Below are 18,966 nucleotides of genomic sequence, written 5' to 3'. Positions count from 1 at the left end.
CAAGTAAACATATTTTATCGTTTATTTCATAGATAGGAAAATACTTTCGGTAATACACCACCATTACTAAAACGAAAGTATTATAAATATTTGAACAAGCATAATAATATTACGTATATTAATACCGCGACGTCTGATCAATTAATTGTATCTACGTCAAGACCGTCAACCGGATAAAATCTTTCGCATAAATTTATTCACACGGAGAAAAAAATAGTTAGCAACGTTTAGTAAAACACTATATATATACACATAAATATGTTATATATAATATTATAGAAGAACGATTATTTTTTATACTAAGTGAGATTATTAGAATGTAATTAAATGATTATGATTTTATAGTAAACACCTATTTAATAGGTTGTCCGAATTATTGTTATATTATGTCTGTGATGCTTACATAATATGTGTATATTATTATATATATATTTTATATTATGTTTATTAATTATTTTAATCGGTCAAATTAAGTTAATAACGTGGTTGCCGGTTAGTTTCTAATCGGAATTACTCTATAATCATTTGACTAAATAACGATGTTTTCGTAAACCGGCAAAAGATATAAATTGTATAGCTGTTACGAACAGTAATAATTATACAATTATGGTTAATCCTATTATTTCTGTGTTACGGAATCGACTGTTTTTTTTTTTTTATTATTATTATTTTTCCGTGTCGCGGACGATTTCAACTCGGCCGCTGCGGCCACCGGACGAAAAGCCGGTACCGCGCCGCCGATTCGTTTCGGTACCTGCCGCTCTCAGCTGTATGTTGTATATTATTATTATTATTATTATTATTATTATGTTGTACCTATATAATAATAATAATATAATATATAATAGTTGCAGCGGCCAACACACACACACGCACGCGCCTGCACTCAACAATAGTATAACAACGACGCGCGTGGAATTGATTGAGACGATTTTTTATTTCTTCTTCTATTCTCCTCTGTCCGTTTCTTAGGCGTTTCGCCTTGGCTACCCTTTTTTTTCCTCCGTTCCGTTGTTCACGCGCGTTTATCTCTCCGCCGTAGGTAGGTGTACAACAATAGGCGTCGTCGTCACAATCACACACACACACACACACATACACACATACGTACAGATGGACGGACGAACGATATACATCACATTATATTATTATTATATAAATGTGTGTGAAAACAAAAAGAATATACTACGACAAATCTTCAATAGTCGTACCTATATAGATGATCGAGGCACTGCAGTAGTGTAATATAGTAATAATAACAAGACAACAACAACAATAGTAATAAAACCGTCCCGCCGCCGCCGCATTCCTACACGGAATTGGAAATTGGAATCGTATCGAACACTGTCTTATTATATATATTATTATTACTATTATAGCTATAAGTAATAATAGTAATATAATATAAATATATATATATATAGGGTGTATAATAATGATAATAATATCATATTGTATTGTATAAGTACTACGAGTAGTAGAAGAAGTAGTAGTAGTAGTTGTATCATGAGTACCTGATGATGATGGTAATATTATACGACAATATCATCTCGTCGCCGTCGTCGGGCTGTATACGCGGCCGCGGCACAGCGCGTATGTGGCCCCAGCGGAATGGGACGTGACGCCGCCGCAGTACCATACCGCGACGAAACGACTGCTACGACGATTGTTGTAGTTGTGATGCGCTTACCCACCGCAGTCCCGATATCAATAATGCGTACAATATAGGATATGATATATACACACACACACATAATCCGACAACCGGACAACATCGACAACAACAACAACAACAACAACAACAACAACAACTATAACAATATAATAATATATAGTATATTATACGTCTTCGATCGCCTCATCCCATATGATATTACGCTATATGTGCGCGCGAGTAGTATTGACGAGGGTCGGACGACGAATACACCGAACTCGTTCGCATTGTGCGTATATGTATATATGCTGCGCGTTGTGCGTGGGCGTATCGTGTGTACTGTGTATATTATATTAGCCGGTCACGTCGAGCCAGATGTATATATATATATATATACATACAATGACGACAACGACGACGACGACGACAATAATAATATATTAATAATAACGATATATTTATACATTTTATATTATTATTATTATATGTGACATTATATCGTTTTATGTCTCGCGCGCTCGCGACATACCGCGATCGTTCGATATATATTATATACCTGTATAATACGATTATTATTATTGCCGTATGTGTGTACGAGTATATAATAATAATATAGACTATAATAATATAATAATGTGGTAGTTTCTAATTATTATTGTTATTGCTTATTATTAATATTATAACGGCCGCTTACCCGTGTAATTGTTGTAGTCCATCGCTTGCAATACCAACGTAAACGATCTCTGAAACAGAAAAAAAAACAATTCCAATAAAACCACCATTATATGACGACATAAAATACGCATATATTATACTATAATATAATAATAATAATAATAACAACATTCTCGGTACGACAATAGTATATTACTATATAATGCTCTCGCAGAGGTTATAATATGTGTTTACAATTAACAAACGACGATCATCGTATTGTTAGGGTCGTCGGCGGACGGCGTTACAATTATTGCCTCGCCTATATAATATGAAGATTTTCGAAATCATCTCCTGAGCTCGATATGACCGGACGCCGATATACGACCCCGGCGCAGCGAGAACCGCGATAAATAACGTATTTTATATATTTTATTATTATCGTCGTCGGCGACGTTGTTGCTGCAGTTATGTTTTACGCAGTGGACACGCGCACGCGCACGAACGAAATGTCCGCTGAGTACGCTCATTTTTACATTCTTTCTCCGTTTGTGTGTGTGTGTGTGCATATACAATAATATACAATATACATACAAGTGTGCACTGCTGCACGTACGTACATTCGCGTACGATGTATTTGCACCCCCACTCGTCACCCACCCCCTCGCCGTAGACCGCCGCTGAAACCATGTACGATATTTGTCGTCGTCGAGACGACGATGGTCGCCGCAGAGTGGAGCGAGCGCGCGCGCGCGCGCTTGCCCGACGATAAATCATCATCGCGGACGGCGCGACCAGAGAAACCGCAACCAGAGGAGTATATACGCGCGTACTGGTATATACCTATAAACACACGAGATATTATAACAACACTGCGACATACACACATACACCTATATAGGTATATTATATTATTATAATATTGTGTACGCCATAAAAAAAAAGTACGACGACCGACTCCTACGCGAACCACTGCACCGCTGTCACGGCAGACACGATTTCTACCTATATATAATATTATAAACGGTCCGCGCACAATTTGCTGCACCGCGGTAACCACCGCGTACATGTTATACCGCGGGCGGTATATAGGGTCCACCGCGACTCCGGAACGTGTATACATCGTAACGTCGTTACGAGTAACAACGATCGATGTATAGGTACTTGCATCATGCAGCGACTGCAGATGACGCAGATCGTAACCGTTTTTCTTTTTCTAGTTCCTATGTATAGTTCTAAGTTGCAGTCACAACTCTACAGCAAAGTGTGGCGAGGAGACGTAATGTTTCGGATTATGTACAGCATCTTAGAAATATATTCATCATATTATAATCGTAGTGATAACGATTTGTGGATCTAATATTATACGGTAACTTTAAACTTGGAAGTTTTATTTATAGAAACCGGTAATTTTAAATTTCAAACTTATTTCATTTCTGTATATTATTAATTGTTATTTCAATTGAATTTATGTTTATAAAGGTCACATTTGTCGTACTATATAATACTACACATCTCTATATCGGCATCGGTTGAAAAAGACCGGAGAATTATATTGATTGAAACTCGTATATATTCTATAATGCGTATACACGCCGTAGTCGGTTTATATGAGGCGAAAGACTTTCAACCGACAACATATACCATAGCAAATTTGCATCTAAAATAATATATCATAGGTAAAATATAATATGATGGGCATAGTGTACGCATCCTTAGTTTTCCACCGAGCACGTATAAGGACTGGTTGACAAAAAATGCCGATTACGGGCGTACGGCGCGCTGCTGCAGTTTACGAGCCCATACATATACCGTCGCCGGCCGAAAAGAAACCGTCACGTCATCACAATCACATACTTCGGCGGTTTCGGCTAAATAAGCCATAACTCGTCCGCCGCCGCCGTTTTTCCGCCGCGTCACCGGCGCGTAGGACGCGTGCGTGCCCGACCGGTCACCGCAGCGGTGCTGCAACAATCATAATAATAATAATAATAATAATAATAATAAAGCCGCGACGGCGGCGTTTTTCCGCTACGTCACGCCACCGCTCTACGCGGTACACGCATATACTACGCTAACGACTGCGGTACACGCCGCGGACTAATTGCCCGGTTGCAGACGACTGTATTATATTATATTGTGTGCGCGCGCGGCGGGTGCTGCAGCGCGCGGCCAGACCGTCCGGCGAACGAGCACACCGCGCGCACGGCCACGGTGGGACCTAATATCCATTATTATTATTATTATATCGTCTGAGCTGGCGGCGGCAGTTTAACGACGCCAAGATATGATAAACGACGACTCGCGAGTAATCACCGCGGAGCGGCCCGTTCGCGCGCAACGAGGAAATTAAGAGATCCGACGACGGCGGCGGCGGCTGGCGAACTCACTAACGAGATTGTAAATACATAAGGCTATCCGGCTCAACACGGCAGCGGGCGCTTCCGCTTTGCACGACGGTATTGCCGAAATAAGTCATCATCCGTCGCATGCGACGACCGCACGTGCGTTCGTGTGAAGAAACCGAAATTATCGGTTTGTATACGATTCGCAGACGACCGCGGTACATATTATGCATAAGTTAAGTTACCCCCCCCCCTTATCACTTGAGACGTCCACAACTACGGTCTGTGACTCTTGTACCCCACGAATTCACGTGTTTTTCACTGATGCAGTATTGGATGATGACGATTTTCAGTTTCATCGAGTATAAATGCAGAATATATGGTAACAATTTTTCGATATTCACAATGAAAAACTCAGTTTCCGCTCGCTTTTCGTCCACGATTCCATTCTTTATATGACCAAACAGGTTATGTTTTTACTCCTTGCAGGGCAAAGTATAATAATTGTCGTATGGCGACTGGGTGAGTTCTATACATGTATAATTCAACTAATCAACTCTATAGGGTGTTGGAATATAACAAGTTTTTGTCGACTACGGTGGCTCACGTACATACTTATATATATATATGTATACATAATTAATAATTATGAATGATCCCAGGAGGGTCGGAAAACAAGGGTCCGAAAACTTTTTTCGACGCTATAATATATACATATATATGGACGACAAATATATAAGATAAACAATTCTTGTTCGAAGGATTTTATTGAATACGAAATAACTGAATATCATTGACTAATGACTATACTATCTGAAAGACTTAAGTCTTTTACGCGCATACCTGTAATAATATAGAGGAAATATTTGGTCAAAACGGGACTCGGTATCTTCTAGAAGCCGAACACAAAGCGTTCCGTTTAAAATTTGTCAAGCCAAGACTATATGATGTTCTAAAAAAGACAATGCTACTTCAAACGATGCGTATGATCACCCTAAATACTATATAATAAATGGACATCCTAAATTGTATAAATGCCGCACGAGTCTACAATATGTCTATAAATTATTGTTACTATAGTATAAAATGATCATTGTTATATTTTGTGCGAATGTCGAATGTTTTCGTCGGTCTTGTACCAGAATTTTATGAAACGATTTGGATAATATTTGTTTTGAGCTGCCATCACGTACGTTCATAAAGATACAATAATTATCAAGACAATTAAACTCCTCGTTACACAGCGAAAACTACCAAATAAAAGCTATATTATGATATTTTGAATAGGTATACATTATATTAAATACATATTGTAATATATATGTTATATTATATATTATACGCCACGGTTGATCATCATTCTATTACAATATTATGAATACTTGTTATTATCTGTGGTCGTTTATTTCTTCGCCGTCATCGATATTCATTATTATACAGACAAATTTATATATATAACTGTTTTTAATGTTTAAGATTATATTTATTAACAAATTATTTTGATTTTGGATAATATTTGTTCTTAAAATAAAAATATCTAATTCACAATAAAATAATCATCTACTATAATACAACTATACTACTAGGCAAAGTAGCATAATAACGTAATTAATAATATTTTAATATTAATCTATAGCCCAATTTATGTTTTTTTTTTCATTTCGATTATAATATTTTTTTCTGAAATCATAAAATACCATATAACTTTGAAACCAGACTAATTAATTTAACTTCCTCCTCACAGTGTTCCACCGGGTAACCACCTGCCGTTTACTTAATTAATATATTTTATACAAGCGATCAACCCCGTGAGATTAAACACTTTTAAATTTTATTCCACGCAGATGGTCCTATAAACAGTTTAGAATAATTGAAAATAAAAACAAATTATATTATTGAGCTAATTTAGTTGTACAAATTAACTGTATTGTGGTTAATGATAATATGTTATTGAGCATCATATGAAAATGTGATGTCAATTATACACTTACGTGATTCAAAATAGGGCAATTATACTTTTCAATTATAAATTCCAAATGTATACGACGTATAAAATCATTTAATCGTTTTATTTCAAATATTGATCTTTTATATTAACATTATACTTTAATTATTTAACTGGTCTACAATACAGGTGTTTTATTTCCTTTAAACAAGTTTCCCTCTGCAGTACTGTCGAATATCAATTAACTATCACACTAGATCAGTCACAACTCTCAAGCGTATATAAGAATTTAAAAACATATTTATAATTCATTGGACGTAGGTATATAAACTTCGATAAATATGTTTTGTTTTTAGTATGTGTAGTTTGGTTTTGTTAATCCAGACGTGCATATTATATCTAATCGCAATTCTATACTAGTGTCGATTTTTTTTTTGATTTTTAATTGTATCGTACGTACTTTTGTTGTTATTTACATTGTTTATAAATAATCGTATATTAAAATTTCACACTGGTTAATGATTGACGATTGATGGTTTAATATTGACGGCGTGTATTCTACGTTAACTATAACGCCCATATCTGTAATCAAAAGTATACACGACGCGTCTGATGTCGACGATGAAAATAAGTAAATGATGCCGTTTATAATATATATATACTCCACCGCATGGTGTGATGAGTGGTCTCTAAGACGACGGAGTGTCATCGAAATCTTTGATGCCCGCAAACCGGGTATACCAATTATTGTATATTATACCTAATAACAATAATACGATGGTATACATATACACGATCTCGTTGTTGATAACGTCCGAAGTAACGCGTCCGGCACGTCTTCGGCGGCCAAGTTTCGTATCGACGACTATGATAAAATGAAATATCATATACTGACGTACCTATGCGTACATATACTATAAATCGATCGCAGAATTCAACAACACTGTTTCAAGTACATAAAACGTAATAGTATATATACGGTTTTAGTGGTATATAGTGCTCGCGCGCGCTCGCGTTACTCAGCTAACGCGGTGGAACGGTAATTACGGCAATGGAATATAATATAATAACAAGAAGAATAAGAATAATAATAGCTGCCACGGAACGACGGCAGAAAGACAACGACTACGACAACGACGCTAACGTGTGCGTAGGAGGAGATCGCGGTGCAGTACCACCGCCGGAGGGGTTATCCAGCAATCACGCTGCCGCCGCCGTCCCGGTTTTGATTGATTTATTACGCGAGCGCGCGCGCGCGCGCGCGTATATTCGTTACCGGGAATATATTGTGTACGACGACGGTACAATACGCGCGACGGCCACGTCCGAGTACGTAACGGCGGCCGCAGTCGGTACCGCGTGCGTGCGCGCACGTAGCGTACCGAGAAAAAAAGTGCAGCGGTGGCGGTGGCGGCGGGTCCGGCGTGCGGTGGTGGCGCCACCACCACTACCACCACGCCACCATCACCATCGCCGTCACCACTAAGACGACGACGATGACGACGACGACGACGACGACGAGTGTCTGTCGGCCGTCGTGGTCGTCGTACGGCCTATGAATAAAAGAAACGCGGTCACCTCACCCAACCCCGCCGCGGTAAAAAAAAATGAGCGGAAAAAAATCCGCCGCCGCCGTCCGTATATTGTTGTATATTATCCCGCACCGTATATTTATTCTGTCGACGACGATTCAATCGACCGCCGCGGGGTCAAATGTTGTTTCTAATACTCGTGGTAATGTATACGCTTTACTTATAATAGCCGTTCAGGTCTCATATAGCTCGACAGTCGTCGTAATATGGTTAAGTGGCGACAGCGGCGTACGTGCCGCCGGACGACGACACGGTGGCGCCGCCGTCCGTGCGACGACGACGAATCCGGAGCCCGCGGAGACGCCACCGTCTCATCTGCAGCGTGTCGGGCTTTTGTTGACGCGAACTGCGTCGGCGGCGGCGGCGGCAAAACGCCGAACGGGCGGACGCGCGGGAGCGGTGCGTCAGCGGAGGCATCGCGACACACGGATGCTGCACGCGGCATACGTCACTCTCGGCAAGGGGCCGCAGCCGAAACGACGACGACGTAAAAAATTAAAAGAAAAAACGATTTTGTTTTTTTTTTGTTTCGTTTTTTTACGAACGGTTAAAAAAACCTATAGACAAAAGTATCGACCTCGCGCGCGCGCTCTCATTATGTCATTGGACATTATATTATGTGACAACACACACTGCACACACGTTAGCACCCGCGCAACGTTTATATTAATATGTAATATATGTATATATGTGTATATAAATATGCATGAAGATAATATGACGCATGTTGTAATTTATTATAATATATTATTATTATTATGTATAATATCTTGATATTATTATATAGAACGTATGACAAAATGTGTTCAGCGGTGGTGAAAAAAAAAACAATGATAATTATTGAGGCGGCGGGACAGTCGTCACACGTGCGCGTTCGTACACGTCGTGCAGTGTTATTATTATTATATATTATTATAATATGTGTAGAATAATATAATATATAGTGTTGTTTGCGGTTAGTGTGATACAGCAGCAGCTGTTGGCGGTATGGATTAACAGTGGAAAAAAATCCAACCGACAGATGACCGAGGGACGAGATCGACGAAATTATCGCTGTATTGTTTCGCGCGCCATTCATATATATTATATAACATATATAATATAATATAATATAATGCAACGTGTACGACGTCGTCGACTATACGCGCGGTGCCATCCCTGAGCGAGGGACGACAATAGTCGAAAAAAACTGCTGCGCAAAGTGCGGCGCGTCGATAGTCAAGTGCGCCGGTCATCATCGTGTACGCGCATTATAACTGTATATATTATAATGTATATTATATGTCTGTATACATATATATACTGCCGCGGGGGAGTCGTAAAAAGAAAAAATCTACAAAACAATATATAGTCGAACGATAATCCCGCGGGGTCGCTCGCGTCATTAACCAACGTATTATTATATATATACATATATGCCCTTCTGACCCCCTTTCCCGCGGCCGACGCAGCCGTCGCACATGTCGCGTGCAAAAAAAAAATCTGCGGTCACCGATGCAAGGGCGGTGGAGTGGCACGCGCTGTGTGTTATAATACGCATGTATTTTAATACACTGCGGTGGTGTACGACGCACTTTACATCACACACGCGTAGTGGAAAACCACTAACCCTTTGCAGTGTGCGCTATAGATCTATACGTTGTTACACATCATATATTATTATTTATTATATATAATATATAGGTTTATTATATATATATATATATGTACCTATACTGAAGATATATATATGTTTTTATATGGAACTGCTACAAACGGAAATTATAATGAAAATAACGAGTAGGTTACATACAGGTATATACAATAATATACCTTTTTATAATGACTACTACACTATACGACCGTGTGAGGGGGTTAAACACTGACCGACAGCACACGCTTAAAAAGCGGCGTTGGCCGTTAGACGCGCGGCGAAAAGCCGACGAGAGTTGGTCGTCGTACTACCGTCGTTGCGGTATTCACTAATTAATCGGAAAATACTGCAGTGGTTTTTTACCGCGCACCACCACCACCACCGGCGGAATTCCGACTGCCCGCCACATTATTATTATAACCTGCACAACACCGCATCACCAACGGCGGAACAGGTATGCAGCGCGGCGGTGTCGTCTCGTCTCTCATGCGTTGCCGTTGCTGTTGCGCTGCCCGCAGCCGCCTAGCGCACGCGCGCGCGAGAAAAAACCCAATTAACGGCGGCAGTGCGGCATGCGTGGACGTCGGCGGCGGCGGCGACAAAAATATTTGTATCCATCATCATCACGGCCACTGCCGCCAGTAAAAACAACAACCAGACAATGACGCGTAAACGCGACTATATACGCGTTCCAGGTCATTAAAACTTAATGTTTTTAATTCGGGGCGGCTGCGGCGGCGGTCGTATTGACCCGACAACCTTCACCGCCGTATAAACGACAAAAATTGGATAATTTTATTATTATTACTCTACCTCTATCTGTATTCATTATATTATTTATACGGTCGTCGTCGCAGGTGACTCTCTCCTGCACGCCCCACCACCCGCACCGCGATCGGTGACCGGCGTGCACCGGACACACGTGACAGGCCTCCTATAGGTCGAGGAGACGTTTCAGCGGGATCGTGTTTTTCGTTTTTTTTAATTAAGGGTGGGCTTTTAATCGACTGCTGCTGCTGCTGCTGCCGTACGACTGCGACCACGGTGGTATTACCCCGCCGTATATCGTCGCCGCCTGCACCAGCGTATGTGTATATAAATTAAAAACGGCTAGACCGCGGCGGTCAGATAGTGTACGTACGAGGGAGAGAGAGAGAGAGAGAGAGAGAGAGAGAGAGAGAGAGAGAGAGTGATTGAGAGAGTGAACGAGAAACGGTAAGAGCGACAAGGAGAGAGACCGCGAACGGAAGAGAGGACGACGGCGGCAACCGGTCTGCCAGCTCGTTTCGCCGCCGCCGACGACTAACGCGCGCGGCATGAGACCCGAGCCAATTAACGAAAAATATAATCGGAAGAAATACCTCGGCGGCGACCAAGACGACGAGTATTATTAAAAAATAAAAAAAAACGAGACGAGAAATACCGAAATCGAATCGAATCGTACGATAAATCGTTGTCGTCGTATAGTCGTCGTCGCCGGCATTGTAGTGGCGGCGACAGGTGTGTACAGGCGGTCATTGAAAATAAAATAAAAAACCGAAATAAATATATACATTTTTTAGAAATGCTGCGTTTGTTATTAGGTACGTCGTGGTTGTATACACACACACACACACACACACACACACACACACACACACATACACGTACACGTACACGCGTACACATACGAGCGTTATTTATACAAATTCGAATGGGTACTATGATATTATATATTATAATATTATTATTATGTATTCGATATGTATAAATTCCAATAGTATTATATACTATTATAGGACATTTGAATATTCAAATCACGCGCGAGCGAGCGCAGTCACATCGGCAGCGGAACAGCAGCGGGGTATACCTAACTTGCAGCAGCTCAACACACACAGACACACGTATAATACGTATAATATCATTGACACGAAAATATCGTAGTCGTAATATATTATATTATTATAATATATTGACGGTTCTCGGAAAGTTCTTCATGCGCGCCACGTGTGTTTATGTGTCAAACCGTCCGCCGCCGGTTAAAACAATTCGCCGCAGTCGGTCGACTACGGTCCACGATATTATTTCACTATAATAAAATAAATTGTACACAATATTATGTATTTTATATTTATATACTAGGTATTATGTACGGTACACGACGGGCTATTATTATTATTGTTATTATTTATTACAATTTATTGTTATAATCGTCATCGTGGTCGTCGTCGTCATGGTCGTTATCGTATCGATCGAGATGTATCGATCGTCGTTGGTCAATAAATGAGCGTCCGGTCGTGGCGAGGGGATTACGCGCGGCGGTGGCAGCTTTATAAATGGACGTATAAGTATATAATATAATAATATAATAAATACAAAGATCGTGACCCCGGCTTTTTCTCTCAGTCACTCGCGGATCTACGAGTTATCGGGGCGCGTTTTAGACACGAAAACTCTGATACCCCTCTGCGCAAACGATGTACTTATACATATACTTGTATACCGCACGAGCCGTGCATGGTATAAAGTACGGTGCGCGCCGGTGGCCCCCGACGGTGCCGGAAGTGAAAATTTCGATAGGAAAAAATAATATATTACTACTATGTACTCACTACTCGCCACGCGTTGTGTACGACGACGACAATGACAACGACACGACAAACGTTGTACGTAGAAAAAGATCTATACAATTAACGGCCACAACAAAAGTACTTTACCTACCTATATATATATGCTATATGAGACAGAGGAAAAAAACTACGACATAGGTCGCGAAAACTTAGCGACTGCACAGTGCACACACGCGACATCGACGGTCGTGCTCGATTTTTTTTTTAATTAAAAACGCAGAAAACGCACGCGACGGTGGCAGTAGAGTAAAAGGTAAAAACCACGATCGGGTAAACGACGCTTTCGTGTATAACGGTGACGGCTGTTGTCGATAATGTAATGCGTGTACGAGATTATGTACTATTTTACGCTGCTGTTTAATAAGTATCCTCCAAAAATGCATATTACAAAACCACAATATTGGCTTGTATAAGAGTAAAATGATATTGTTCAAAATTAGATTTAATAAAATAATATTATAACTCAATACCGAAGACTAAATTGAATAAACCTCTGTAGTTGTTAAGGGCTAAGAAAAGTTAAACCCTCCAAAATCATCCATGTATATATTATTAGGAATTTATATTTACGCCGAATTTATAGGACTTTCGTTTCCATCAAATGAATCAAATCAAGAACATTTCGTCCTTTGTAAAGATTAAGACAGGATATTTGGTCTTCGGCGTATGTTTATTATAATATATAATAGGAATTTCGTCAACGGGTTTTTTAAATCGTTATTTTTATTTACTTATATTTAGTTCTCGAGTAATAAAATAATTTAAAGCTTACAAATTAATTCAATATTACTTTATTATTTCTCAGTTGAGTTAGATTTTTTTTCAAATAAAATATTACCTAATTAAATAAAGATTTGAGGTGATCAAGTGTAAACATGCATGTGAGCTAGATGATTCGATCACAGATTACATTAAATTCCGAAGTTAGGCGGTATAACACTGTGTCAAAACCAAACGGACCAAACGCGCTATGGCTATATAATAATAATCGTCGAACACCAAACATTAACGTCCTATCTCCGACTCCGCGTTTGCCGGGGACGAAACGTTCGTAAACGGTGTGAATTCGATTTCTGACCGGGTCGGACCCCGTCCGTTTACCGTCATACTACTAGCCTGTGCAGCTCGGCACATATAATATTACTATACATAATAATACACCTATTACAATATAATATATTATTATAACGTGCGGCTGACGATTCGCGGCGGCGGCGATGACCGAGTTAAACGCGCGGCGAAGAAGACGTATATTATAATATTATATACGTATTATATACGCGTAAACGACGATGAATAATTATAATTCGTTTTCTTGAAAACCCGCCCGTGTGCACGGACGAACGAAAATATATTATTCCGTATAGGTACGATAATATGATATTATATACGTAATATATAGGTATTTATAATATACGTGGTAGTGCGGCGGGGGGGGCGGGCGAGGGGTTAAAAAACGAGAAACGGTACGCCGGTTAGATATATATGAACGTCGACGAGATGGACGGCGCGGCGGCTCGGCGATGGGTCGTCGGGTGGCAGTGCGCGCGCGCGGGGTGCAGCGAGGGGAACGTCGGGTATATAACGTACATACATACATACATACATACATACATACATACATTCATACACACATACATACATAGATAAGTTTATTATATATATTTAAATGCGTTCCGGGAATTAAACGAGTTTTGTGGACGGTGGTCTTGTCGATCCCGCCGCCGCCGCCGCCGCCGACTCTGCCGTTTTACTTGCGCGTGTACTTGCGTGCGCGTGTGCGTGTGCGGTGCGTGCACAAGCTCGGACGATCCGTTCGAAGGACCAGCACCGCAACGGTGGCGGCCGCGCGGTCATCATAATAGATCGGCGCGAACGCCGCCGCCGCAACAGCAGCAGTTTAGTTTTAGTAGTGGTAATAATATCGTTTGTGTGAGTGTGGAGCATAATATGCGCCACGGCCGAATATAAAATAATAAAAAAAACTAAAAAAAAAACGTTTTGCCGTCGTTATTGCTGGCGCGTCTATACAGTGAAAAATAACATATAAATAATATATAACGCGCTTATAATATCAATACGACGATATTATTATTATTATAATTTAATAACACCGCACACGCTATAATATAATAATAATATGAAAATTATCGGGAACGATGTAGGTATATATTATTATTGTATAATATTATTACGATGCCCGGAAGCGAGTTGCGAACATATAATAATATTATAATATTATGTATTTTATATAGGCATCGGTAGTTCGGTAGTGGTTCCGTGATATATATTATTATAATATTATTATCCGCACACAATAATACCATACGACGTTATATATGCTCGTATAATATATGTCTCCGCGTATTATAATAATACCGAGTACCGCGGCCGCCTGCACGCGACGGACTACACTGCTGCAGTATTATTGTACAACAAGTCGACAGTTATGTCCATTAGATCCCGAATGTCCGATATAATGCGCAGGGTGCCTGCCGCCTGGCTATATATTATATTGTTGGCGTAGTGCCAAATAGAAGTTTTACAATCGGCCATTATTGCAGTATATTATAACATTACAGTCTCGGGACTTAAATGGGGCACATAATAATATTATCTCCTGTGTACAATAAGTCGATGATTAAACATACGGGGTGGCCAGTGCGCACAGGAAATACATTGTAATAACATTTCTGTATTATCATAGTGTGTACAATACGTGCGAATTTACGTACTTCTACTGTGTACCATATCCATGAAAACTGAAAAGGCTTTAATCCGCTCGTTAAGAAGTGACTTCGCGACATGTATAGAAATAATACCACCGATGCCGCACTATACAACAATATACCTATATAATATGTTACAAGAATAAAACCTTTATAGTTGTGAGGTATAGGATATCGATTTCTCCGCCTACAAAACTCGAGTATTTACCGGAAACGCCGGCTGTCTGTATATTTAGTGAATAGTTTAGTACCTACGTATAGTACGTATAAAAACCAATTAATATTAATGCGTTTCTATTCGCGAGCTTCAAAAAAAATGTATATTATATGCCGGTATGGTTAATAGATACACAACGTATCATTACGACCACATTAAACGGATCCACATCTTTGATAAGTGTACCAATACATTATTATAGCATGCTAATATAAAAATATAGTATCGAAATAATATTCTGATTTAACTGTACTAGCGTTACCAAAGTGTATAAACTACAAAGTGATTTTTATTATCGAAGAATACTGGGTATTTCAAAAGCTATTATCATTTAAAAAAAATATAGGTAATACTTTTTAATTTCATATTCTAAATCAAAATATTATTTTGGATAATTAAATTCAGACAAAATTAAGTAATTAATAAGTTGATAGCTAGGGTAATAAAATTAGTATTGAATATTTTTTATTACAAAAATCTTGTTTTATAACATCATAAAAGATTATAAAAAAAATATATGTAAAAAAAATATTTTCAAAAAAGTGAAAAGCTTATGAAACAATGGATGTTCTTTAATAAAAAGATAATCTACACACAGTATTTATATATCAATGAGCTGATGAATTAATGAACTAATTGAAATACGAAAGAAGCACTTTAAATTCTTAGCATGTACTTTTTCACTTTTTTTCAAATCTAATAAATTTATTAAAAGTCCTAAAACTAAAAAATAACAGTTCGATATATAATGTAAAAATATGCACAATAAAATTTCATAAATTCAACAGTGCAGTATACTTTGGAAACACTATCACCTCTCATTAAAAGGGCTTGGCAAGATTATCACGGAAAAGCACACACGAGCTTACGAGCCCGGAAAATATTAATAATAATAATAATAATATGATAAAAAAAAAATAATACTAACCGTCCAACTGAACGTAAACTGTAATGCCAGGTTGCCGCCGGCTGCACCTCGATTGTTGAAGTCCGCGGGCGAATTGGTATCCGACGATGCCGCTGCGGCGTCACCGCCCAACGTAAACGAATTTCCGCCGAGGACGGGACTGGTGACGTTGCCAAAGGAGCAGTGGTGCAGATGAGAGTTGGGGGTTTGGTGGTGATTGGAACCCATGACCGAAGAATCGTCGTCACCGATCACCACTCTGCTGCCGGCTAACGAGGACGAGGACGATCCACCCGACGGCTGTTGCTGTTGTCGGCTCTGGTATTCGCGCAAGCACACCTGAAATAGTGTGTTGCATTGCGGTGCGCCGGTACATTGCAGTGTGTTGCGCTGTGCTGAAGACGACTGCTGTTGGGCGGACGACGAGGAATCGCTGCCACAACACTCGCCCGTGGCCAATTGGCCACGGTAATTTTCGATCTCCAATATTTGCAGCTCGAAGAATCCCAATGCCCGGACGTCCTGTATGCGTGCAAAACGTTAAGAAAAATCGATCATTTACCATATGATAATATGTAAAAATATATTAGTATGATACGTGAATACAATATACGTTATATAACAACAACAATAACTATACACATAGAGGATCACATGGGGACATACACCGACAACGAACTCACCAATCAGTTCGCTCTATCAGCCGTCATAGGCCCCTAAAAGTATAGGTGGTAATGATGTAGAAAAAAAAATACCACGTTTATACGACTATAACAATATATATTGTTATCAGTGTTATGACCATCAAACGTCATATTTTTAATCCGTTCTACGTTCTACACCCGTATAACAATAAAAGTCGTATCAGAGTGGCCAGTTATGTATAATATTCATTATTCAGCCGATCGTATCACTTTGATGACAATTGTATCATGTGGGAGGCGAGTATGAGATCGACTTTCTAACAAATATTACAAAATTCTATATGGCATGCACGAAAACAACGAAAATATAATATAAGTTTATAATTTATGTATTTTATGTGTTATATAAATAAATACGGTCGAATAGTACAAAATTATAATGAAAACAAAAAGCGTAATACGAATGAAATATTATAGCGAAAATGTATTATGAGTAAAACCAGGTTAGGTTATAGATGTTATCGTATCGTATCGTATCGTATCGTATCCAAAAGCTGATCAGCTCTGCTAGCACTGTATATTTCACAGTAGATAATGGTTAGTAAATTGTAATATGAGTGCAACGGCCAATCAACAAAAGACACACGACAGACAACGTAGTTGCATAGTGAACGAATTTGCTCAATGAAAAGCGTTTGTATACAGATCGAAAAACAGAGATATCTAAACATTTAGAATTGCGAGCGTTTTAGAACATGTTATATTGTTATACGCAATATGGTGCACGCACATAATTAACCTGCACCTTGCTTCGGACTTTAAAATCTCATCTCGTCTCGATGATGGTAACGGCCACTAACAGGTGGGGGTGATATAATTATATCGTTTCTGCCGCTATACCCGCGGGCATTAAATCCGTTAGCCCGTCAGGGCGGCGACTCCGATTATTCGAATAATCGGCGTTTCGCCACCGCGCATATAGTCTCATGTACGTGTGAGCAATACAACACGAAGCAGTGATTAATAATGCTCTGTATGACGGCGGCGGCGGCGCCGAAATAGTTTCTCATGAAACTTCATATTGTTACGCTAATGACGAAGTAGGTGGTGCAGTATTACCTTTTTATAGCAGACGGCAGTTAGGTAAATTGTTAATTAAGATTTTATATTTTGTGTTTTTATTATGTTTACTTCTTACACATTCACACGGGTTAATCGTTAATATGTAGGGGGTTAAGGAATTAACTTACTGATTTAAAAATAATCAAAATTTAGAGATGACGCCAGTTATTTACTACAATTTAGATACATAACTAGATTTAACTATATACGTACTGGTCGTACTGTATGTGTACTAATAGAAATATTTAACTCTACAACAGTTTAAACTCTGTGATGACTAATACCTAATTTAATACAAAATATCGCGTTAAATGGTGAAATGTCTGGAGTATAAGTCGTTTGAGAATATATGTTTGCGATCAATATTATATTATACACTTTCAATAGAATTCGTATATCCGTCTTTGCGAAATGTTAATATAAGTGTACCATTTTAATTGCCCACAAAACGACTTCATATACAATTAAATACATTAACAATATCACATACAGTACTTTACCTTTATTAAGTCCCTTTGTGTATAGTTGGAAATAAGTTTATTTAAAGCGACTATAATACTTTTCCGGCCTTTAGACATCCGTCTCTACTATTATGCTATTATCGTATTTATACTATAGGTACCCATTTAAATTCTGTAGATATAAAACAGATTTCCTGTCCCTTTTATACAAAAAAAAACCATGTAAATTTTCTTAGTAAACAATTGGTAAATTGATCAGTAGGATGTAGGTGATCAAAAACACATTAATTTCCCAATAGGAATACCGTCTTCGAAGCTATTATAATATTGATCAATAGATTACTATTTAAACGATACAACAATAACTTATTATCACAATACTTCTAATACTATAATAGTCAGTATAGTGGTCTTATACTTGGGTCCTTTCATGATGTTTATTTATCCGGGAATT

General features: G+C 38.9%; 1 protein-coding gene across 1 annotated transcript in view; it reads right to left on the bottom strand.

Moving 5' to 3' along the window:
* The window catches only part of LOC113556650, a 51,370-nt gene that overhangs the window by 22,910 nt on the left and 9,494 nt on the right, over positions 1–18,966 (bottom strand). Inside the window, exons 2-3 of the mRNA XM_026961734.1 lie at positions 16,307–16,807; positions 2,349–2,397 (exon numbers count right to left, since the gene is read on the bottom strand). Of these exons, the coding sequence (XP_026817535.1) occupies positions 2,349–2,397; positions 16,307–16,807 (550 nt within the window). The remainder of the gene's footprint in view (positions 1–2,348; positions 2,398–16,306; positions 16,808–18,966) is intronic.

Source organism: Rhopalosiphum maidis, chromosome 3 (genome assembly GCF_003676215.2).
Source record: "Rhopalosiphum maidis isolate BTI-1 chromosome 3, ASM367621v3, whole genome shotgun sequence".
Classification (NCBI taxonomy): Eukaryota; Metazoa; Arthropoda; class Insecta; order Hemiptera; family Aphididae; genus Rhopalosiphum; species Rhopalosiphum maidis.
The sequence above is the reverse complement of the archived record's forward strand: the minus strand, read 5'-3'. Positions and strand labels throughout refer to the sequence as shown.